General features: G+C 46.8%; 1 protein-coding gene across 2 annotated transcripts in view; it reads right to left on the reverse strand.

Moving 5' to 3' along the window:
* OSBPL11 (oxysterol binding protein like 11) overlaps window positions 1-14,060 on the reverse strand; it is a 60,427-nt gene extending 46,367 nt beyond the window's left edge. For both annotated transcript variants that reach the window (XM_084802147.1, XM_084802146.1), the window contains exons 1-2: window positions 13,170-14,060; window positions 1,307-1,375 (exon numbers count right to left, since the gene is read on the reverse strand). In XM_084802147.1, the coding sequence (XP_084658273.1) occupies window positions 1,307-1,375; window positions 13,170-13,366 (266 nt within the window). In that variant the 5' untranslated portion in view covers window positions 13,367-14,060. The remainder of the gene's footprint in view (window positions 1-1,306; window positions 1,376-13,169) is intronic.
* Window positions 14,061-25,807: the final 11,747 nt, after the last annotated feature.

The following is a 25,807-nucleotide window of genomic DNA, read 5'->3' on the forward strand; positions in this document are numbered from 1 at the left end:
GAGCTAGGGGAGGGGAATAGGGTGAAAGAGGGAGGGAGGAAGGAATGGGAAGACACAAATGAGAAGATGTGATGTAGTCTGAATAAATTATTTTTAAAAATAAATAAATAAAATTTACAAAAAGAAAAGGAAGAAAGAAAGAAACAGAAGGGGGCTGGGCTGAGGCTGGATGCACACAATGGTAAAATATTTGTCTAGTGTGTTTAAAGCCCTGGGTACTCTAGCTGGTCCCAGGACTGGAAAAAAATCAGCAAACAAGCAGGCAAATAAATAAACAAACAAACAAAAGAAAAATTGGGCCAACAAAATGGCTCGGTGGATGAGGTAGTATGGCCAGGCTTGAAGACCCCAGTTCAATCCCAAAGAGTACATGACAGAAACAGAACTGACTCTGCTCTCCATACATTCTGTATGACCCTCAGGCACACAGAGCTGTGCTCATGTACACACACACACACATATACACAAACATACACACACACATGTGTATATATATACACACACACATATATGCATATATGTAAAATAAAGTGGAAAAAAAACAACACCAAAGAGCTAGGTGGTGGCAGCACACAGCTTTAGTCCTTTAATCCCAGCACTCAGTAGACAGAGGCAGGCAGATCTCTGAGTTCAAGGGCAGCCAAGGCTATACAGAGAAAACCTGTCCTGAAAAACAAACAAAACATCCCCTCCCAACAAAGTTGTGATACATGTCTAGAACACAGATGAATCCTATAACTATGCAGCGTGAAATAAAAAGTCACAAAAGGAGACCGGCTGTGGTGGCGCATGCCTTTAATCCCAGCACTTGGGAGGCAGAGGCAGGCAGTTTGCTGTGAGTTCGAGGCCAACCTGGTCTACATAGTGAGTCTAGGACAGCCAAGGCTACACAGAGAAACCCTGTCTCTAAAGACCAAAGCGAAAGGCAAAAGCTTAATACCCCTGCCTGGCAACTGGGAAGACCACCATGTACTTGAGAGACCTGTCTTCCCTACTCACCAACTGCCTGTGTGGGTATAGGCTGCCTAATTAACCATCTAAGGCCACAGCTTGATAATCAAGCACAAACGCCCATTGTCCCCACTAAGAGCCTCACCTCTGCACATGATAACAGTGAGCACACCACTCCACTCCTAATGACAGTTCTGAGATTTAGAGGCTGCCTCTTGGACACATGCCAACTCCTCAGGAGAAAGCCATCCAGTATGTAGGAGAGATGTGGTAAATCCTCCTGAAATTTCCCAGCTATCTCTACTGACATCAGCAAATAACACAATCAGCTCAACAGTCCTAACAGTCAACTTACCTGTACTGCCACCCAGTGACAAGGTTGGTGTACTTCATTAAATAGCCATATACATTCTCCATGTGATCACTGTTTCAAAAGGAACAGAGAGTTGATGTTAGTGGAAAAATGAGAAGAAATCCCAGATAGACAACTACAAAGCTTTTATTTTTTTGTCTTGTTTTTTGTTGTTGTTGTTGTTGTTGTTGTTTTGGTTTGTTTTTGTTTTCTCTAGACAAGGTTTCTCTGTGTAGCCTTGGCTATGCTAGATTTGCCTTGTAGACCAGACTGGCCTTGAACTCACAGAAATTGACCTGCCTCTGCCTCCCAATTGGTTTGATTTTTCAAGACAGGTTTCTCTGTGTAGCTCTGGCTGGCCTGGCCTAGCACTGTAGACCCGCCTAGCCTGGACTGGCCTGAAACTCACAGTGATCCACCTGCCTCTGCTTCCCTGAGTGCTAGGATCACAGGTGTGTGGCACTGAGTCAAGTTGACAACTACAGTTTTAAAAACAGCTACAGAGACATTAACTCATCAAACTTGCCAGGCACAGTCATGAAATGCCTTTAGTCTCTGCCCTCAGAAAAATCTCTGTGAGTTTGAGGCCAGTCTGTTCTACGTAACAAATGCCAGGCCAGCCAGGGCTACAGAGTAACCTCATGTTCAAAGACAAGGAAAAAAAAGAAAAAAAAAAGACAAACACCAAATTTCTTCGAAACAAGTACAATATTCCACTTATTATTCTTTCAAATATAATCATTATGTGAATATAAAACTGCATGAATATAAACACAAATATACTGTAAACACTGTGTGCAAAACAACTACCCAAAATGATTTCCTAAAAAGTCCTTTCTCTGTTTTGGGTATTTAATGCACAGCCTGCTTTCCCTGAACCATTTCTGGACATAAGACTTACGCTTTGCCGGGTGGTGGTGGTGCACACTTTTAATCCCAGCACTCAGGAGCAGAAGCAGCCTTGGCCAGCTGTCCTGTTTCAGGACAGCCAGAGCTACACAGAGAAACCCTGTCTCGGAGGGGGGAAAAAAACTGAATTATTTTAGCCGGGCATGATGGTACAGGCCTTTAATCCCAGCACTTGGGAGGCAGAGGCAAGCAGATTTTTGTGAGTTTGAAGCCAGCCTGGATTACAAAGCCAGTCCAGGACAGCAAAGGCTACAAAAAGAACCCTGTCTCGAAAAAACAAAAAACTGGGGCTGGAGAGATGGCTCAGAGGTTAAGAGCACTGGCTGTTCTTCCAAAGGTCCTGAGTTCAATTCCCAGCAACCACATGGTGGCTCACAGGCATCTATAATGTGATCTGGTGCCCTCTTCTGGCCACAGGTGTTACATACAGGCAGAACATTATATACATAATAAATAAATAAATCTTGAAAAAAACAAAAAACAAAAAACCTTATTCTTTGTCCAGTCCTGTAGTCCCATAACCTGAGTCTTGTAATCTCCATTAATCCTACCAAGCCTGAGACAGAACACAACAGAAGTTATTTCCTAAAAAGATCAAGATGTTTCATAGTTCACCACTTGGAGACTGCTTCTCAATCTGAGTTCTCCACAGCAGCCTCTGTCCCTAGGTGTCCTCAAGTCATAAAAGCACTGCAGCTGAGTACATCCTACACGAAGTAAGTTCTAGGACCATCTGCATGTGGATCATGGGAAGAAACCTTCCTAAATTCGTAAGTAGACTAAGTACCCTGTAGAAAACAGACGTATTAAAGCTATTATGCATTAAGGAGGGGCGGAAGAGACAGCTCAGCAGACAAAGTGCTTGCTGTACAAGTGTGAGGACCTGAGTTCAGGTTCTTAGCTGATGTTAAAAAAACCATGTAAAAGCTAAATGGTGATTGTACACACCTATGATCCCAACTCTTGGAAGATATGTCTAGCCATCTGGTGAGCTCCAGGTTCAGTGAGAGACCATCCCAGAAAATGAGGTAAAGGGCTAGTAATCTGGCTCAGCAGGGAAAGGCACTGGCCACCACATCTGATGACAGGATGTGCAGCTGGGACGCTACACTACAGAAGGGAACAGTGGCTCCTGCTAACTGCTCTGACCTCTGCACAGACGCACGGCACACACTCATGCTTCTGCAAGTATACACATACACACTAAATAAAGGTAAAATAGAGAGAGAGAAAAGAAAAGAGGGTGGAGGATGATAGAGGAAGTCACCTCACACTGACTTCTGGCCATCACACACCCACACGGGAGCATCTGCAGACACATCCCATCACTAATGGTATCCTCATTTGCAAGTTATTGTAGCAGTCATTTCATAGCTAACAATGCATTTTAAGACATACAACTTCAGTAGTATTATCTATAAAAACAACCCCTAATGTTATCAGTACTTTACTGGTGAATAAATAGAGTCACCTTTTAAACCAGTGTACCAGCACACACCTTTGATCTCTGTACTCAGGAGGCAAAAGAATCAGAAGTTCAGCTGGTGCCGGAACACCTTTAATCCCAGTGCTTGGGAGGCAGAGGCAGGAGGATCTCTGTGAGTTCGAGGTCAGCGTATGTAAGTCTACACAGAGAATTCCAGGTCAGCCAGAGCTACACAGAGAAAGCCTGTCTTGTAAAAAACAAACAACAACAGTAGTTCAAAGCCGCCATCAGCAACAAGGCCAGAAATAAATAAGATACTCAAAAAGGGGAGGGGGTAATTTTCTCATAAAAAGTACAAGAAGGATGTTGACAAAGATTTTTTTTTTAATTACAGCATAAATCCATCTCATAAGATTTAAGCTGGCTGTGGTAGCAGCCATTGAGAGGTTAAGACAGGACCATGGGTTCAAGGCCAATCTGGGCTACAGAACAAGAGACCCTGTCTCAAAACAGCAACAGTAGGAGGAGACTCGAGTAAGAGCAGACTACTGCTTATCTGACTTATGAAACAGCAGCCCCCAGATTACAGAGGAGCAACTTGAGCATGCCTATTCTTTGGAACAGGGCCACTCTTTCAGCTTTCCCTCTTCCTGTTCCCAAGAACTAGTTAACACAGCTGATGTAGAAGGACTGTGCCACCTGGTGGCCGTGAGAAGATGCTGTGAGACTCAACATTTTGCTTTGGGAGCCACAATCTTCTGTAGCCTAGGCTACCTTAGACAGTTGTTTTTTGTTTTTTTTTTTTAAATCCCAATCGTTCTATTTTACCAATAAAGAGTCTGAAGCCAGACGCTGGGTGAAACCTGCTAGCTCAGAGAGGCAGAGAAACCACCCAGCTGACCCTCCCACTCAGCTCATGTCCCAATGGAAAAGGCCCTTTTGGCTCACTAGCTCAGTTGGCAGCCCAGGAGGAAAAGTCCAAATAAATCCAAAGCCAAAGGCCAAGGAGCTGAGGAGCTAAAAAGTTAAAAGCCCCTTCTACTTCTACACAGTCTTAAATACCCCTCACCTCAAAGTCCCTCCTACACTTGAATCCCTGTCAGCCGGTTTCTTGTTCCACCTCTGGACCTAGGATTAACTTTATCATATGCCGTGAACAGAAGGTTCTTGGATTTAAGGTGTGTACTAGGGCTCAACCACACCAAACAAAAGACAGGTTTTTACAGCTCACAATCTCAGAGATCACAATGGGATCGCAACTTGAGACTATAATGAGGAAATCTTTAGGAGTGAAAACATTTACAGGGTGAGTGTTCCTAGAGAAGCAACAAAGGCCTAATTTGGTTTTTGATAAAGCATAGAAGAAATTTACAATCCATAATTTTAAGAATGAATGAAATCAGGGCATGCCATGGTGTTGAATCACAGAAATAAATTCTTTTTTTGTTTGTTCTGTTTTGTTTTTCAAGGCAGGGTTTCTCTGTGTAGGCTTGGCTGTCCTGGACTCTCTTTGTAGAGCAGGCTGGCCTCGAACTCACAGTGATCCACCTGCCTCTGCCTCCCCCAATGCTGGGATTACAGGTGTGTGCTACCAAGCCGGGCTCAGAAACGAATTCTTACGTTTTGGCTAAAGGCCTGTATGTTTACTCTAGCTCTTTTTAGCTCGGGGGCTGTTTGTGTAGTTTGTGTGAAACTTAGAAAAAGTTAAAGGCAACATTCTTTGAAAGATATATCTAGCATGAAAAGTGACCATAGATGTGAAACAAATATTATAGTATACATAATTTTATGTATTTAACTATTGATTGGGCTGGGGACATAGCTCAGTGATAAAGAATTTACCTAGCAAGGTCAAAGTTATTGGTTTGGTTCAGCACCAAAACCAATCATTTTTATTATGGTATTATTCTGCAACAAATATTCTTAGGAACCATAGAGGGCCTGAAGATTGCCCTCCTCACACGCTAGCAAGTCAGCATCTGACAAGTCCCTAGAGAGTGGCAGACCTGCTGAGAGAGAAAGGACAGACAGACTTCAGTGCTCAGATAATAGCAGCACACAGATTTTCAGGCCAATTCCACCAGTCTAGGCGGAGGGCAGGTGACACTTACACAGAGGCCAGATAAACTGTGTTAAAGGGCAGAACCTCAAGCCCTGGCTAGAACACACATCTTGTCAAAAGCAGTAAGCCGTACTACTGACTCTGCCAGAGCAAGACTTTGCTTCATCATGTGAGATTTTATTTCATCACACGACAGAAAAAAAAAAGAAGAGCAATGACAGACATGACCTGTTTCCCAAGGCAAGCGGCCCTTCGCTCCACAGTTGTTTAACTACAGCCCAGGAGACACAGGCACATTCAAAGTCTTCCCAGTCCTCCCTCTGAAAAGCACAATTATTGCTGACTTGGAAAAGAGGTCTGCCTTTAGCTAACAGGGGATAGCTGGTGGAGAGCCTAAAATAAAAAAGAAACTAATTTGAGTGTTTAAAGTTTTTGAAAAGGTAGTCCCTACCACACGTGCCTTAGCGCGCCCTTAGCACTTCCTTTGGTTTGTTCCTTTCTGTCTATTTCAATAGGCAGACGGTGCAGCTGCAGATTTGTAAACTTCCCTTTGCCAGGTGTTGGTGGTGCACATCTGTAATCCAAGCACTCAGGAGGCAGAGGCAGGCGGGTCTCTGTGAGTTCGAGGCCAGCCTGGTCTACAGAGTGAATCCAGGACAGCCAGGGCTACATGGAGAAACCCTGTCTCAGAGGAAAACAGACAAAACAAAACAAGCTGACACAGAGAATAGAAAAAATAAGGGGGGAATTCATTTCTGAACTCTTAACATTCACTATTATAAAGGAGGGACCCACAATTAAGAACTCTCTCCTCCCTACAAATGGTAAATCAAATCCATGTGAATGCAAGTGCCTCTAAAGGAAAGATCATTTAAGGGTAGAGGAGGAACTCCAGCCACCTTTCCATTAGGGTCACCACCACGAGGCAGCCCGCAGATACCGCTGAGCTTCTTCCTTCCCCTGATTTTTTTCCAATGACGATGAAAATGAAGGCAGGAGCTCCTGACTTCCACAATGTTCGGTGTGCACATAATTGTGAATTGAGCACAAAAGTGCCTCACACACTGAAGAGGCGCAAAAATAATTGTTATGAGTTAGAGCCCTGGCAAAACATGACAAGCCATGTATTAAACTAGTTATTATTACCAATAAGTAGCCACTCACGGCCATTCACTTACCTCTATGCAAGTAACTACCTTGAAATAATAATTTTCCCAATTACCAGCTATGGGATCCTGGCCAACTCATTTCAACTTCCATTTTCTTCCACTGTAAAACAGAGACAATGCCCTTCCTTGCTCTGAGAGAAAACATGCTGAAGACCATGAGGCAGCTGCCTACACTCGTCACGTGCCTTCATTCTGAAGCTGGCTGAAAATGACCTGTAAACGCTACGCATATTGAGCTGGACACATCTAAAGCAAATGCATAATCTGACTGCCCCAGATTCATTTATCCTCCAGATTTTCAGAATTTTAAATGTGGGTGCCGACTGAGGTCAATCTGTACGTCCTTCCCTCACGGGCAGCCCTCGCCCACCCTTCTGCTGCCCGTGCTGCTCTGTGTCAGGTGCCCGTGGCGCATTCCCTAGCACCTATCTGCCTCTCGTTGCCCAGCAGTCAAATCAAATTTCCCTGATCACACCAAACAACTGCCTCAATAGTAGAGGATCATCCAGACCCCAATCCATTACTAACCATGGTAGACATTTTCTGGCCATGTACCCAATAACCCAGACAGCTGCTACACATGCCCTGTAAGAGAGCTTCCAAGGCCTGGACAAGAGTGATGTGACTCCATGCTGCAGGATGTCGAACCCTGAGATTGTGCTGTTTACTGGAAAAACCTGCTTCTAGTGGGTGTGGCTCAGCCCTCGTACATATCTTTAATCCAAGAGCTCTCTAGTTGAATATTGTAAACAGGATTAAATAAAGTCAACCATAGGTCAAGAGGCAGAGCAAGCAACCAGTAGACACAACATGAACATAGGAAAGCCATAGAGTTAAGAGGAAGTCAGAAAAACGATTAGAGAGACCCACAGGAAGCAGAAGGGAGGGACAGGAGGGACAGTGAGTTTGAGACGTCCACTGTCTGCCTCTCTGAGCTAGCAGGCTCTCGCCTAAGCATCTGGCTCCTGAATCTTTATTGGTAAAATTGAATGTTTGAGATTTTGTTAAAAACAAAAGCTGGGGGCTGGAGAGATGGCTCAGAGGTTAAGAGCACTGTCTGCTCTTTCCAAAGGTCCTGAGTTCAATTCGCAGCAACCACATGGTAGCTCACAACCATCTATAATGAGATCTGATGCCCTCTTCTGGCATGCAGGAGTACATGTAGATAAATAAATAAATATTAAAAACAAAAACAAAAGCTGGGTGTGGTGGAGCACACCTTTAATCCCAGCACTCGGGAAGTAGAGGCAGGCGGATCTCTGTGAGTTCAAGACCAGCCTGGGCTACAAAGTGAGTCAAGGACAGCCAAGGCTACACAGAGAAACCCTATCTCGAAAACCAAAACAGAAAAGAGAAAAAAAAGGAAGTGGGAGGGCCTGGGAGACGGTAAAACGTGAGGACCTGAATTGGGTTCCAGGACCCAGGACAGCTGGGCTCGGTGAGAGGCCTTGCCTCAAGAATCCAGTGGAGAGGGCTGCTGAGACAGCTCAGCAGGGAAAAGCTATGCCACACAAGCCTCGTACCTCAAGTTCAATCTTTGCAGACCACAAGGATGAGGAGAGAAGCTGCGTGCAGAGCTCTGCACGGACACCATGGCACCCAGGTGTTCACATTCCCACCCACACCCACATATATGAAGAATAATGATAAATTTTCAAATACAAAAAATAAGAATAAGATGGGAAACCCAAGAAGATGCTGATGTTGACTGCTGGTGTCCACATATACTCACACATGTACACACGACACACATACAAGTTTTCTGTTAAGCCAGGAGTGGTGGTACACGCCTTTAATCCCAGCACTCAGGAGGCAGAAGCAGGCAGATCTCTGAGTTCAAGGCCAGCCTGGTCTACAAAGAGAGTCCAGGACAGCCAGACCTACACAGAGAAACTCTGTCTTGAGAAAAATGTAAAAGCTTTCTGTCATAAAAAGTGCACTATGGACCAGTGAGATGGCTCAGGGGATAAAGAACTGACTTCAATGCCTGGAAGGAGTGGAAGGGGAGAAGTGACTCCCAAGGGCTGTGCTTGAGCCTCCACATGCACACTGTGGCATGCGCATATCTCACACACACACAAATAAATACAACACATTTTTTTCAAATTTAAAGCTAAGGTAATGTTGGCCTACATGCTTACAATGTTCTAGATTTGTCTTCCTATATCGCTAAAAATAAACATAAAATTCTAAAATATATTGAATATAAATAAGTACTTACTACATAAATAAATACACCAAACAACTATCTGGCACTGTGACTGTACACCTTTAAGTCCTAGCGCTCGGGAAGCAGAGGCAGGCAGCTCTTTGAGTTTGAGGCCAGCCTGATCTACAGAACTAGTTTCAGAACAGCCAGGGCTACATAGAGAAACCCTGTCTCAAAAAAACTAAACCCTGTCCCTGCCCCCCGAAAAAACAAACACAAATAGAGTTGGGGGCCAGGCCAAATTCCTTTAATCCCAGCACTGGAGAGACAGAAGCAGGCAGATCTCTGTGAGTTTGAGACCAGCTTAGTTACCTAACAAACTCAGGACACGCGGGGTTACATAGTAAGGCCCTATCTCAGTTAGGGGGCAAGGGAGCATGGTGAGGAGCAGGGGCTGGAGATGGGTAAGTGGCTAAAACTGCTCATTGCACAATCATGAGGATTGGTGTTCCAATCCCTGCAGACACTCAACAAGCCAGGTGTTCCAGGAATATCTGTAACCCCAGCTGAGAAACCCAATGCCCTTGTGGGGCACACCCTATGTGGTTCCATGTGCTCACAAGCATGCATACCCCCACACACATGAGAACATGCTTACAAAGACACACACACACACACACACACACACACACACACACACACACACGTAAGTTAAAAAAAAAAAAAAAGCAACACTTGGGAGACAGAGGCAGGCAGACTGCTAGAAGTTTGAGGCCAGCCTGGTCTACAGAGTGAGTCCAGGACAGCCAGGGATACAAAGAGAAACCCTGTCTCAAAGAAAACAAAACAAAACAAAAAAGATGTCAGTAAAAATAATTTTTCAGGCAGGAAAACAGGGTGGTTGGGACAAGCGTGTAGGCAAATATCTCATCTATGGATTCCTCCTACTTTTTTTTTTTTAAAGAAGAAATTAACAAAATGAGGGGGTTTTGGTGTTTTTCTTTCGTTTCTTTTCCTTTCCTTTTTTTTTCTTTTCTTTTTCTTTTTTAAGATTTATTATTTACTAAGTATACAGTGTTTTTTTGTTTGTTTGTTTGTTTGTTTGTTTGTTTTTTGGTTTTTTCAAGACAGGGTTTCTCTGTGTAGCCTTGACTGTCCTGTACTCACTTTGTAGACCAGGCTGGCCTCGAACTCACAGCGATCCACCTGCCTCTGCCTCCCAAGTGCTGGGATTAAAGGCGTGCACCACCACGCCTGGCTTAAGTATACAGTGTTTTGCTTGCATGTATTAAAGGCATGTGCCACCACACCTGACCCTTTTTTTTGGGGGGGGGCCAGTTTTAAGACAGGGTTTCTCTATGTTAACAGAGCCCTGGCTGTCCTGGACTCAATCTGTAGACCAGGCTAGTCTCAAATCCACAGAGATCCACCTGTTTTAAGTATGATATTATTAATATCTTAAAATGTTAATTCAGATCTTAAGCCTGCCTATAATCCCAACACTTTGGGGGCAGGAGGTAGGTGTCATCCTCACCTACACAGCAAACTCAGAGGACAGGCCTGAGCTACATGAGACCCAGGCTCAAAACACACAAGCACCCAGGCATGCACCTCAGACACACACATTTTCAAACCGGAGATTGTATCAAACTATAGCAGAGACTAAAGCTACTGATAAGATTTGTACGGGTGACTGCCTGGCTCTAGAGTTCCTGAAAGATTTCCTGACTCAGACTCCATTAGCTGAGGTCAGAGGGAGAAAGAGATACAGAGTCCACAGCACAAGAGCATATGACCAACCAAGGCAAGTGAGACAGAAACAAGGCACAAAGGGACAACAGAAAGGAGAAAAGGAGATAAGGCTGCAGCTCTGGCTGGGGTGAAGGGCTGGCAGGGAGTGAAGGGAGTATTCTAAAAGCACGGCTACTTATAGGGAACTCAGGGGGCTACAGATGGGATGGTTCTCGCTGCTCCCTGAAGGGGCAGAGCAAACGGCATGGGTGGCTGAGTACAGAGAAGCAGTAAGTGTAAACTGCTTTCCAGAGCAAAGGAACTGTTATTACTTTGTTTTACGCATCTTTAGACTCTAAGCCTAGGGGAAGGAGACCACAAATTTTGAGCACTTAGGATTTGCTCCATTCTATTGATTTTCCACTTTAATTCAGAATTTTTCAGAATTAAATTTTCAGAATTAAGATTATAAGAAGACTGACCTCTGCTATCTTGCACTTCACCCTAATTCCTTGAATGAGATCAAAATATTTTCTTTTGGGTCATCTTTTTCAATGATTTATCTTATTTCATGTGATTGGTATTTTGACTGCGTGTATGCCTGTGTGAGTGTCAGGAGTGACAGATAGTTGTGAGCTGCCATGTGGGTGCTGGGAATTAAACCTGGGTCCTCTAGAAGAACAGTCAATGCTCTTAACCACTGAGCCATTACTCCAGCTCCCTTATGGCTCATCTTAACTCATAAAGGGAGAAGTGCTGGAGAGATGGCTTAGCAGTTAAGAACACCGGCTGCTCTTCCAGAGGACCTGGGTTTGGTTCCCAGCACACATCTAGCAACTCACATCTGTCTGTAACTCCAGTTCTAGAGGATCGGGCCTCAACAATGCCTGCACACATGTGCAAGCATATACACATGCAGGCACACAAACACTCACAACATAAAAAATAAAATAAAATAAAAAGCAGCAGGAGGAGACTATCATACTGACTTTAGTTCAATTTCCATTTGCCAATTAAACAGTAACCTCCTCTCATTTCTGCAGGCTCATGGCATGGATATTTCACATACACACATATCTGCATATTAGGGGGGTTTTCTGGGTGGGAAAGGGTGATACAGGGCTATGTAGTCCTGGAACTCAGTTTGCAGAAATATGCTGGCCTCAAGCTCACAGAGCTCCTCCTGCCTCCAGGTGGTGGGATTAAAGGAGAGTGCCACCACAGCCAGCCCAGATGTGCATATTGTAATGCATGCACAGTCCACATATATGAACACTACTCATGACAAATACCTGTCTTTCACAAGATCTTGGTTCCAAGTTTCACAAGTACAAAGAGCTCAGCTGGGCGTGGTGGCACACGCCTTTAATCCCAGCACTTGGGAGGCAGAGGCTGGTGGATCTCTGTGAGTTCAAGGCCAGCCTGGTCTACAAAGTGAGTCCAAGACAGCCAAGGCTACACAGAGAAACACAGAAAAACAAAAAAACGAAACAGAAACAAGTACAAAGAGCTAAAGTATTCATCTCTGTAGTTCCAACATCACAGGATGCCCTGATTTTGTTCATTCTTAGACCTATGGATCGTAATCTCTCCCTACACTTCACATATTAAACACACACACACACACACACACACCTGGGCGTGATGGCGCACACCTGTAATCCCAGCACTCCGGAGGCAGAGGCAGGCGGATCGCTGTGAGTTAGAGGCCAGCCTGGTCTACAAAGCGAGTCCAGGATAGCCATGGCTAACACAGACATGCATACACACACACACACACACACACACACACACAATGAAGCTTTTGTTGTTTCTTCAGGAATTCTTGTTCCCTAAATGTTTCATTTATATTAACAAAAGCTGACAAAGGTAGAATTTCTCAAGTGTTTTCAAGTGGCCGAGCAGACTATACTCTATTGTTTCTTTGCCTTTGTATCCGAAGCATTTAGGTCCCTCCCCTTTTCTAGGTCACAAGCGCCCAAAGTGTAAGACCTTCTCTGACTCGTGTTACTCCCATCGTTCCACAAGGTTTCAGCACCCAGCATTTGCCGCTGAAAGCGCTGAGTTCAACAGTTTTTTCCTCTATCAGCCATTCAGGCTGGTAAACAAATTACAACAGAGGCAAAAAAAAAAAAAAAAAAACCAGAAGTGAGTACAGAAATAAACCGGAGGAAGAAATAAACCCTTGGGCCAAAGAGGAAATTCTGGGACACATTTCTGAATTCCTCAAAAGGCCTCAACAAATACCTGTTGAATGAATTTCTGAGAAAAAGTGAATGCTGCTCATGAAGCGAGTTCCAGCTCCACGTCAGATTGTCAGCCGCTTCGGAACTGGTCTTCCAGCTACAACCTGCAGACCCCCAGCACACTCACGTCCACCCCGGAGCATCACTCTGAGGGGCGGGGGTGGGGGGCCATACCTGTACTGCCAGCCTTTCGTACTGCCACCGCGGCTGCTGTTGCTGCTGCTACTGCTGACTGCGCCCCCACAGCCGCTGTTGCCGCTGTTCTTGTTCGGGGTCACCGCTGTGGCCAGCGCCTCCAGCTTCCCTTCGCTCTCCGAGACTTTCATTACCGATGCCGGCTCACCTCCCTGCATCTTCAATCCAAAGTTCATCTGCCCTTCCCCGGGACCGGTAGACGCCAACTGCAGAGGAATTTCGTAGGTCCTTTTGCCCTTACTCTCCTGTTTTTACTCTGAACGTGATCTCAGACCGCGGCTAGAGTGGAAACCGTTGGTGGTCCAGAAAAAGAGGACACGCATTTCCACTTCGGTTAAAACTTTTAAAGAGCACAGGTCCCCTTCAGAGTGATGCCTCTCCTGAGCAAGAACGAGGAGGACAAATCACCCCGCCAGAGGGCTCGGTGCCACACTCGGAGGAGCAGCCGGGCGGCGCAGGCGAGGTCGCGGATCCTCCGGCTGTGGGAATGCGAGGCAAGGACGGGGGACCACGGCCCGGGGAGCCCCAGAACCCACGGCCTGACCTCGGGGCGCTGCCTCTTCTCCTCGGCCCGTCCAGCCAGCTCGGCGGTTCCCGCCGCAGCCCCGGACCTGAGCCGGGGCGGTCGCGCGCAGCCCGCGGAGGGTCGGGCAGATGCCGCCGGGCGGGACGCGGGCTCCGAGGCCGCTTCAGCTTGGGACGGAGGCGAGAGGATCGCGGCGGTCTCCTCCGAGACGCCTAGCCCTGTTGCTGGGCGGAGTTCACCGGGGCCGACTGGTCTCAGGAGCTTCCTTAGCCCCAAACGTAAAAAGCCAAGGCCCCGGCCGCCGCCCCACCCACAGCCGGTCACCCACCCGCCTGCTAGCTCTCCCCGCCTTCCTTTCCGGTGTCGTGTGACTTCATTTCCGCTAGAGCTGAAGCGCTGGCGCCATCTTTGATTCGGGCAGTGGGACCCGAAAGGAGGCGGTAACAGGAGCTTTTAAGGAGAGTAGAAGTTGGTGTGGGCAAGAGCCACAGGGAAGGAGGGAGGAACAGGGAATGAAATGGCCTTGCTAAACAGATCCTCTCTCTCTCTCTCTCTCTCTCTCTCTCTCTCTCTCTCTCTCTCTCTCTCTCCCTCCCTCCCTCCCTCCCTCCCTCCCTCCCTCCCTCCCTCCCTCCCTCCCTCTCTCTCTCTCTCTCTCTCTCTCTCTCTCTCTCTGTGTTTTCGAGACAGGGTTTCTCTGTGTAGCCTTCGCTGTCCTGGACTCACTTTGTAGATCACGCTGGCCTCAAACTCATGGAGATCCGCCTGCCTCTGCCTCCCAAATTCTGGGATTAAAGGCGTGCGCCACCACCACCCGGCTCCTGTACCCTCTCGTAGAGCCCCATTCCAGGCCTTTTTAAGGGGACCTAAATTACAGAACAAATGGGACAAAACCACCTGTTCAGTCATTTTGGAACGACAACAAAGCCCAACAAGATACAGGACTAAGGTATATCAGTCTTAAAAGAGAAAAGGAAAGCTAGGCATGGTGGAGCATTCCTTTAATCCCAGCGCTCAGGGAGGCAGAGGCAGGTAGATCGCTGTGAGTTGGAGGCCAGCCTGGTCTACAAAACGAGTCCAGGACAGCCGAAGCTACACAGAGAAACCCCATGATGAAACACCCCCCCCCCAAAAAAAGGAAATTATCTTGGAGATTAGAGCTCTTTAGTGATGCTGGAGAAACTTGAAGTAATGAGATTTACCAATAAATTTACTTAAGAATATTAAGTTACACAAAGTTTAATTTAACTAAAAAGAAGAATAATAAATTCTCCTAATACAACTAGAAAAAAAGTAGTAGCCGGGCATGGTGGCGCACGCCTTTAATCCCAGCACTCGGGAGGCAGAGGCAGGCGGATGGACTACAAAGCGAGTCTAGGACAGCCAAGACTACACAGAGAAACCCTGTCTTGAAAAAAAAAAAAAAAAGTAGTATATAGCCAGGCTTGGTACAAACTGTAAGAAAGAAAATTTTTGCCATAATTGGAGTTTAGGGTCTTTGAAGAAATGTCTGTTAATGTTCATTCACTGAGCTTGACCTCCAGTTAGGCTCCATTCCCACAACAAACAGAGACAGTCCTGACTTACACAGCCAGTAGGCCCATCCCCATATTAAAGAACATGCCTCTAAGAAGCAACCCTAAGGGGCAGTGAAGGGCCACAGCCATCCTTAAGGCCTGGCCTGCCGTCTACTCTCTGTGTCTTCACAGGAAAAGTATAATCCTGCCAGGTGGGCAAGGTGAACTTGGGTAACAACTATTTGAAAAGTATAGCACTGGTGTACTTAAGAAACAACCCCCCACCCCACCCCACCCCCCCAAAAAAGAAACAACTCTGGGGCTGGAGAGATGGCTCAGAGGTTAAGAGCACTGGCTCTTCTTCCAAAGGTCCTGAGTTCAATTCCCAACAACCACATGGTGGCTCACAACCATCTATAATGAGATCTGGTGCCTTCTTCTGGCATGCAGGCGTACATGCAGGCAAAACACTGTATATGTAATAAATAAATAAATATTAAAGAAAGAAAAGAAAATGAAAAAGAAAGAAACAACCCTGGCCAAGCAGTGGTGGCCCAAGCCTTTAATCCCAGCACTTGAGAGGCAGAGGCAGGCGGATCCCTGTGAGTTTGAGGCCAGCCTGGTCTACAAAGTGAGTCCAGGACAGCCAAGGCTACACAGAGAAACCTTTCCTTGGAAAACAAAAAACAAAAACAAAAAGAAACAACTCTGACAATAACTTTGCTGTGTAAATCTCCCATCTGCACAGAGTTGCAGTCTCCTGTCTCCAATTAAATTGTTCAAAGTGCAACCTGAAAAGGATTTGAGGGTGATGGCCTATGTGCAATGCATAAGCCTAAGGTATTTATAACTTAGCAGAATCTTCTATTTAAGACCATCTTCTCTCTCTCTCTTTTAAAATATTTTTTTAAATTTATTATGTGTACAGTGTTCTGTTTGCCTGTACACCTGCAGGCCAGAAGAGGGCGTCAGATCTCATTATAGATGGTTGTGAGCCACCATGTGGTTGCTGGGAACTGAACTCAGGACCTTGGGAAGAGCAGATAGTGAGTGCTCTTAACCCCTGAGCCATCTCTCCAGCTCCAACTTCTCTTTGAGCAGGAGCCAGAGTTGGATTATTATTAGAGAGTGTTGTTCTTGAGCTCTGCTTATATGCTGTGTCAAGTGGGACATGACACATGGAGTTCTTTGCCTACCAGTCCTGTGTCAGGTTATCTGGAGTGAGTGATGTCACTGGGTTCTAGTTATCAGGTGCAGCCTTGGGTGGTAGTGGGGCTCCTGTCTAGAAGGCATTTTTCTTTTTCTTTTCTTTTTTTTTTTCTTTTTTTTTTTTTTTTTTTACTTTTTTGAGACACAGAAACCTCTGTGTCAGCCTTGCCTGTCCTGGACTCACTTTGTAGACCAGGCTGGCCTCAAACTCACAGCAATCCGCCTGCCTCTGCCTCTCAAGTGCTGGAATTAAAGATGTGCGCCACCACACCCGGCTTAGAAAGCATTTTTTGACTATGTTCATCACAGTGGACAACAGAGAGGTAACCCCCCTCAACTAAAAATAAAAGTAAATAAATACAAGTATTAGGAGGGATCGAATAGGAAATCAGTGAGATGAAATGGAGAGCCTGATTTAGAACAACAACAATGTATAAAGGCATGTCTTATAACATTTAAAGTGACATGATGAAAGATGAGGAAGTTAAGGGAGGAACCATCTGTACTTATTCTGGGAAGTGAGAGCCTGAAGCCCAGAGCATGACAGAGAAAGTCGGATGCAATGAGAGTGAAGAAAGGAGAGGGGTTTGGACCTCACTGTAAAGACAATGTTGTTAGGAATAATAAAAAACAAAGAACAGCAGATTCCAAAAAGCAAGGAACACAACTCCACCTTTCTGAAAGAGAGACAGCCTCACAGCTGTGGGAGGTGAGAGCCAGCCTCACAGCTGTGGGAGGTGAGAGCCAGCCTCACAGCTGTGGGAGGTGAGAGCCAGCCTCACAGCTGTGGGAGGTGAGAGCCAGCCTCACAGCTGTGGGAGGTGAGTGGCAGCCTCACAGCTGTGGGAGGTGAGAGCCAGCCTCACAGCTGGGGAGGGAGGTGAGTGGCAGCCTCACAGCTGGGGAGGGAGGTGAGTGGCAGCCTCACAGCTGGGGAGGGAGGTGAGTGGCAGCCTTGCAGCTATGGGGGGGGGGAGGTGAGAGACAGCCTCACAGCTATGGAGGGGTGAGAGAGCCTCACAGCTGGGGGAGGTGAGTGGCAGCCTTGCAGCTGTGGGAGGTGAGTGGCAGCCTCACAGCTGGGGGAGGTGAGTGGCAACCTCACAGCTGGGGGAGGTGAATGGCAGCCTCACAGCTGGGGAGGGAGGTGAGTGGCAGCCTCACAGCTGGGGGAGGTGAGTGGCAGCCTCACAGCTGGGGGAGGTGAGTGGCAGCCTCACAGCTGGGGGAGGTGAGTGGCAACCTCACAGCTGGGGGAGGTGAGTGGCAACCTCACAGCTGGGGGAGGTGAGTGGCAACCTCACAGCTGGGGGAGGTGAGTGGCAACCTCACAGCTGGGGGAGGTGAGTGGCAACCTCACAGCTGGGGGAGGTGAGTGGCAACCTCACAGCTGGGGGAGGTGAGTGGCAGCCTCACAGCTGGGGGAGGTGAGTGGCAACCTCACAGCTGGGGGAGGTGAGTGGCAACCTCACAGCTGGGGAGGGAGGTGAGTGGCAGCCTCACAGCTGGGGGAGGTGAGTGGCAGCCTCACAGCTGGGGGAGGTGAATGGCAGCCTCACAGCTGGGGGAGGTGAGTGGCAGCCTTGCAGCTGGGGGAGGTGAGTGGCAGCCTCACAGCTGGGGGAGGTGAGTGGCAGCCTTGCAGCTGGGGGAGGTGAGTGGCAGCCTCACAGCTGGGGGAGGTGAGTGGCAGCCTTGCAGCTGGGGGAGGTGAGTGGCAGCCTCACAGCTGGGGGAGGTGAGTGGCAGCCTTGCAGCTAGGGGGAGGTGAGAAACAGCCCCACAGCCGCGGCCTGGTGTGAGTGGGCCTGAAAGGGAAGAGCAATAGAAGAAAGATCATGCCAGAGACTTGACATTGAAATCCTGTGGGGAGAAAGAAAGGCTTCGGGTCTAGGGAAGAGCTGAATTATAAGACAGCGCCCACCTGGAACATGCTCAGGGCCCTGAAGGAAAGCCTTCAAATCCCAGAACATGGGAGGTTTCCGATTTTGTAAGGGGTTGGCAGCATTTCCACACCTTGGCCTAGCCTACTTGACTCCTGGCACAGAGGCAGGCACCAAGTACGACTACAAACTTATATTTCAGTTTCCATGGAGAAAAGCTGGACTTGCTTTTCCAGGCATAGCTGGGGCCTGACAGTTCTTTGTTGCAAGGAAAGACTTCAGGGGGGCGTGGCCTTATTTTCCCAAGGCTGCCTGCCTTATCACTGACCTCTTAGAGAGTCCTTGGTCTTCAAGCCGCAGATCTAACAAGCGAAATGTCATAGATGCTTTTAATGGAAGAGGCCTGCGACCTGATTGACAGGGGTTTTGTTTGGTTGGTTTTTGTTTTGTTTTGTTTTGTTTGTTTGTTTGTTTATTTGAGACAGGGTCTCTATGTGTAGCCTTGGCCGTCCTGGACTCGCTTTGTAGACCCGACTGGCCTCTGCCTCCGAGTGCTGGGACTAAAGGTATGTACCACCATGCCCAGCTTAACAGTTTTTAAAGCTGTTGACATTTCAACAAGTGGTACCAGAGCAATTGGATGACCACACGTGAAGTAATGAAGAGGAACTTCCCTGCCTCATGTAATAAACATAAATTAACTCAAAATGGGCAAAAACATACATTTAAAAGCTAAAACTGTAAAACATAAGAAAATGAATACAGCTCATTATTCTGATATTAGGCAAAGCTGTTGTTATTTTGTACATCAAAACACTAAAGTATAGCCAAGTGGTGGTGGCGCATGCCTTTAATCCCAGCACTTGGGAGGCAGAGCAGGTGGATCTCTGAGTTCTAGGCCAGCCTGGTCTACAGAAGGAGTTCCAGGACAGCCAAGGCTACACAGAGAGACCCTGTCTCGAAAAACAAACAAACAAAAAGGACTGGACTGGAGAGATGGCTCAGAGATTAAAAATGCATCTGCTGGCTGCTCTTCCAGAGGTCCTGGGTTCAATTCCCAGCAACCACAGGGTGGCTCACAACCATCTATAATGAGATCTGGTGTCCTCTTCTGGCCTGGCAGGCAGAATAATTAATAAATAAATAAATAAATAAATAGGCTTCATGAACTAGGTAGTGAGTGGTGGCACACGTCTTTAATCCCAGCACTAAGAGAGGCAGAGGCAGATGGATTTCTCTGAGTTTGAGGCCGTTCTGGTCCATAAAACAAGTTCCAGGAGAGCCAGGGCTACAAAGAAAAACCAACCAAACAACATTCAGAGTCATTCTTACATACATAACAAGATCACGACCAGCCTGAGCTACTTGAGATTCTGTACCAAAAACCAAACTGGTGGCCCCAATCTTTAATCCCAGCACTTGGGAGGCAGAAGGTAGGCAGATCTCTGTGAGTTCCACGGCCAGCCTGATCTACAGTGCTGAGTTCCAGGTTAGCGGGTTAGCCAGGGCTATATGGTGAGTCCCTCTTTATTAACTAATTAATAACCAGTATTGACAATACGGACTAACTTACATGTTGGACCCCACCGCTAGGGTTGCACCCTTCATGAGCAGGTGGAGTGGAGGAGTGCGTCAGGGCTCCCTCTTCTCTGCCTGGCCGGGGGAGCCGAATCCCCACACATCCTCTACCTAAGCAATGTTCTATAGCCCTTAGGAAATGTACAGGTCCCTATCTCCAGATAAGAGTCTGTTCAGCAAGCACCTGGGTTCCTGGAATACTTCCCTATACTAATGAGGTCCCTTAGCCCTTCAGCCAATGACATTGACCCATCCTGGATTTCCACACCCACTCCCCAAAGTCCTATATAACCCTCCTTCACCCTGAGGAAACGTGATCTGCCTCCTCACAGCTGATCCCGGAAGGTCATTTCAGTCGTGCTCACAGGCCACCAGGCCCTCAGTTCGTCACCTCTGCTCCCTTGTTTCCTGAGAGGTGGCCAAGGACCCCAGAAACAAGGGAGACCTGCACTTACATACTGTTATGAAAAATGAAAAATGATGGCTTGGAGAGATGGCTCAGAGGTTAAGAGCACTGTCTGCTCTTCCAGAGGTCCTGAGTTCAATTCCCAGCAACCACATGGTGGCTCATAACCATCTGTAATGACGCCTTCTTCTGGCCTGCAGGTGTGTATGCAGACAGAACATTGTATACATAATAAATAAATCTATTAAAAATGAGAGATGAGAGACAGGTAGATCACTGTGAGTTCGAGGCCAGCCTGGTCTACAAAGTGAGTCCAGGACAGCCAAGGCTACACAGAGAAACCCTGTTTCGAAAAAACAAAAAACAGAAAAAGAAAAACGTCCTATATGATGGAACATTTAATCATTTTTAAAAGAAGGATGAGGGCTGTAGATGCTGCTCCGTGGTTACGTCCATGCTGCTCTTGCAGAGGACCAGAGTTTGGTTCCCAGGTCCCATGTCACATGGCTCAAAACGGACTCTAACTCCAACTCCAAGAGGATCTGATGCCTCTGGACTCCGAGGGCACCTGCATTCACACGCACATATCCATACCCAGATACACAGACACATACATCATACTTTTTTTTTTAAGATTTATTAATAATGTATACAGTGCTTTGCCTGCATGTGCGCCTGCAGGCCAAAAGAGGGCACCAGATCTCATTATAGATGGCTGTGAGCCACCATGTGGTTGCTGGGAATTGAACTCATGTCCTCTGGAAGAGCAGCCGGTGCTCTTAACCTCTGAGCCATCTCTCCAGCCCCCATCATTCTTTTAATTAAGTTTAAAAACATGTTAATGAAGAAGGCCTGACGCATGCTACAACACTGATAGGCACTGAACATATTTATTATCTAAGTGTAAAGGAGGCCACATCTTGTGTGCTTCCATTTATAGGAAATGTCGAAAATAAACAAACCCCAGAGGACAAATGCAGATAATTGGTTTCCAAGAGCTCGGGGAGGAGGGCTATACAGAGGGCCAATGATTGAGCGTGCTTGCTGCTCTTGCAGAGCACCCAGCTCTAAGGGATCCAACGTCCTCTTGTCCTCCTCTAGTCTCTGTAGGTACCTATACACATGTGGCATACAAATACACAGACACACACACACACACACACACTTTTTTTTTCTTTTTTTTTTTTTCTTTGTCTTTTTGGTTTTTCGAGACAGGGTTTCTCTATGTTAGCCTTGGTTGTCCTGGACTCCCTTTGTAGACCAGGCCGGCCTCAAACTCACAGTGATCCACCTGCCTCTGCCTCCTGAGTGCTGGGATTAAAGTCGTGTGCTGCAACCACCTAGCTTATACATACATAATTTAAAATAATAAAAATAATCTTTTTTTAAAAAAGGATTTACTTATTTATTATATACACAGTGTTTTGCCTGCATGTACACCTGCAGGCCAGAAAGGGCACCAGATCTCATTATATATGGTTGTGAGCCATCATGCAGTTGCTGGAATTGAACTCAGGACCTTTGGAAGCGCAGACAGTGCTCTTAAGCTCTGAGCCATCTCTCCAGCCCTAAAAATAATCTTTTAAAAGGGGAAAGGATAGCGACAAGCCCGGTGCTGCATGCCTGTAATCCTAGCATTTGAGAGGCAGAGGTGTGTAGATTGCTGTGAGTTCAAAGCCAGTCTGGTCTACAAAGCGAGTCTAGGACAGCCAAGGCTACATGGAGAAACCTTGTTTCGGAAAAAAAAACAAGACAAGCCAGATATGGCAGCACATGCCTTTAATCCCAGCACTCAGGAGGCAGAGGCAGGCAGATCGCTGTGAGTTCGAGGCCAGCCTGGTCTACAAAGTGAGTCCAGGACAGCCAAGGCTACACAGAGAAACTCTGTCTCGATAAACCAAACAACAAAAAACAAAACAAAAAAGATGAATACAGTTAGATACGGTGATGTGCATTAGTGTGTGACTGAGTAAATAATCTCTGAATGAGCTAACAGCAACGAAACTATAATAACTACAAGTTTATTGAAAGCAGTGAGGCACAGGGGGGCGAGGGGATCGTGGTGGGGGAAGCGCCCCTGGGGTGTGGGGAAGGGAAGTAGGGAGGGCAGAGAGGTGGGGAAGGGGAGACAAGGGCGGCAAAAAGGGGCAGTGAAGCCATCAGGTCTAGTTTATATAGTGACTTTCAGGGAGAGGGGAAGCCCCGCCCCTAGGTAGAAGGCAGGGCATGCTAGCCACGCCCTACAGCAGGACCTCCCAGTGTGCACAGCTGGATGAGGTCCTTGTCATAGGTGTTAGTGTGTAGGAAGACAATGAGAACATCTGAGGACACGGGAAGAGGACAGTTATCCATAGGCTGGCAAGATGGCTCACGCCAGAGAGCAAGCATCCTGCACCTTGATCTTGGACTTCCGGTCCCTGGACCGGGGAGAACCCTATTCCTGTTGCTTGAAGCATGCAGCCATGTCCTGTATTTGATGATGGCAGCCTAAGCCGACTAAGACAGTTTCCTTCTGGGAGGAGCTGTGGGCATTAGATGGGATGGCTCCTTTAAGGCCTTCAGCTTGTGGCTAACACTTTACCTCACTCTGTGCTTTACAACAGCTGGTTGTTGTTATTCAAAGGACAGCGCTGCCTGCCAAATAGGATGAACAGTTGTTTGGTGGGGGGCTGATTTCTGCTGCTCAGCTCTGCAAACACCACCAAAAACATACATACATACATTTATTTATTTATTTATTTATTTATTTATTTATTTATTTAAGAAGGCCACCTTTGTTCTTCAAAAGAAATGTAGTTTTCTAGCCATATCCTGATTTTACAACTAGACCTGTGTAGGCTTGGATTTTGGACACCGACTTTATTTAGGGTTCTTAAACACTTCAACCTTACTTCTAACCCACCAACTGGAGGAAGGGGAGAGAAGAATGTTAACAGGAAAAGGGAGTTGTGGGCCTGTTTAGACTTAGTTCCTTGGACCAATACCATTATATGTTGTCAAGATACCAGCAGTCCTTGGGGCTGGAGAGATGGCTCAGTGGTTGGGAGCACTGACAGCTCTTGCAGAGGACCCAGGTTCGGTTCCCAGCACCCATATTGCAGCTCAGAACTGTCTATAACTCCTGTTCCAGGGATCTGACACCCTCACACAGATATATATATGCAGGCAGAACACCAATGTACATATAAAAATAAATAAATAAATAATCCAGTCCAATAGCCAGCACCAGTCACATGAATCTGTAGCGGTGGTATGATCCAGCAGAAAATGCAAGGCTCTGACAAATCAGCACAAATCCATGGAAGCAGCCAAAATCAGCCAGAGTACCTGGAGGAATCCTCTGGAAGATTCCACCGAAGACTAGCACCGCAGGGTAGCAATGCAAAAGCCTTCTCCCACTGTTGGTGGGGTTCTGTTTATACCCTTTCAAACATCACACCCCTACCACCCTCTCACCACGTGTCTGCTCCCATCACATGCCTTTTCACAAAATCTCTTCCAGGAGAACATCGCGGGCCACAACTGAGTCTTCTAAGAAACCAGGAACTTGGGGCTGGAGAGATGGCTCAGAGGTTAAGAGCACTGACTGCTCTTCCAGAGGTCCTGAGTTCAATTCCCAGAAACCACATGGTGGCTCACAGCCATCTATAATGAGATCTAATGTCCTTTTCTGGCCTGCAGGTGTACATGCAGGCAAAGCACTGAATACATAGTAAATAAACAAACCGGCAACTTCCACTTCAGACCTGTCCGGATGTCTCTGTAGATGCAGAAGCCTACTAACAGTGTCCGGAGTCACCAGCGTGCACAGTTGGTGAACATGCAGGGGCACAGTCACCTCAGCCTCAAAGCCACCCCTCTCCTCTTCCATGCTTCCCAAGCCACCATTATTATATTATCAGGATTTAAAAAGAAATCAAGTGGCACATAATAGGTCTGATATGGAGAGATTTGTTTGAGAGAAAGGAAGGGGAGAGAGATTAGGGCTTGAGTGGGCCATGAGAGTAGAGAGACAGAGACAGAGAGACAGTGGGGGAGAGAGAGAAAGGGGAAAGGCGGTGCCCCTTAAGGAGACAGGGGAGGTGGGGAAAAGCTGAGGAAGCGAGAGTGCAAGCAAGAGAGAGAGGGAAGAATAAGAGAGAGAGATGAAGTGGGTTGTGTGGTTAATTTACCAGTATGGCCTAATAATGTCTATTATCAGGCCTATAATTATTATTATGGCGGTATTTTCTAACCCACTAACAATCAATGAAACACAGACACCTGTTATATTTTAAATAGCCTTAGTTAACCTGGGGCAGGACAGATATTAATGCCCTAAACTACCTCCCATATGGGGCCAGGTATCCCATACCTGGGCCAACCCCATGCCATTTGCTTCTAATAATTTCTCTCGAGATAACTCCCATCCACAATCCCAAATACTTGCCAATTATCATCATCTGGGCCAAATCCCCATCCTCACTGGCCCTGTGCTTCTCCTCCACCTCACCAATGGTGCTGGACTTCCTTTTTCCTGTTCTTCCTCTGTGGTCTTCTCTTCTATTCTCGCTCTGTTTCCCAAGAGCCCACAAACCTTAGCCTATCCCATTTTTCCCCGCCCAGGGTGTTAGTTCTTTATTGGCCAAATAAGAATAAGATTTTTGTTTTGTTTTGTTTTGAGACAAGGTCTCTCTATGTAGCCTTGGCTGTCCTGGACTTGCTTTGTAGACCAGGCTGACCTCGAACTCACAGTGATCCACCTGCCACTGCCTCCCGAGTGCTGGGACTATAGGCTTGCGCCACCACACCTGACTTTTTCTTTTCTTCTTTTTTTAAAGATTTATTTATTATGCATATACACCCGCAGGCTAGAAGGCGGCACCATATCACATTACAGATGGTTGTGAGCCACCATGTGGTTGCTGGGAATTGAACTCAGGACCTTTAGAAGAGCAGGTAGTGCTCTTAACCGCTGAGCCATCTCTCCAGCCCGGTTTTATCCTTTTAACTGGCCCAAGAATAAGTTTTTAGGCAAGGTTACATTGCAATCTTGGGGCACAGAGACAGCAAACAGTAATTAGCACCAAAATGTATCAGATCAGGCTGAAGAGATGGCTCAGTGGTTAAGAGAGCCGCCTGCTCTTCCAGAGGTCCTGAGTTCAATTCCCAGCAACCACATGGTGGCTCACAACCATCTGTAATGTGATATGGTGCGTTCTTCTGACCTATAGGTGTACATGCAGGCAGAGCACTGTACAGTTAATAAATATATCTTTAAAAAATTACATCAGACCAACTATGCCGGACGTGGTAGTACGTGCCTTTAGTTCCAGCACTCAGGAGGCAGAGGCAGGCGGATCGCTGTGACTTCGAGGCCAGCCTGGTCTACAAAGCAAGTCCAGGACAGCCAAGGCTACACAGAGAGACCCTGTCTTGAAAGGAAAATCCAAAACAAAAAACAAAAACAGATCAACCTCCAACAGTGGGCTGATCCTTTTATGGTCTGGCACACACCT

Source organism: Acomys minous (genome assembly GCF_964271855.1).
Source record: "Acomys minous genome assembly, chromosome: 11".
In the NCBI taxonomy this organism is placed as follows: Eukaryota; Metazoa; Chordata; class Mammalia; order Rodentia; family Muridae; genus Acomys; species Acomys minous.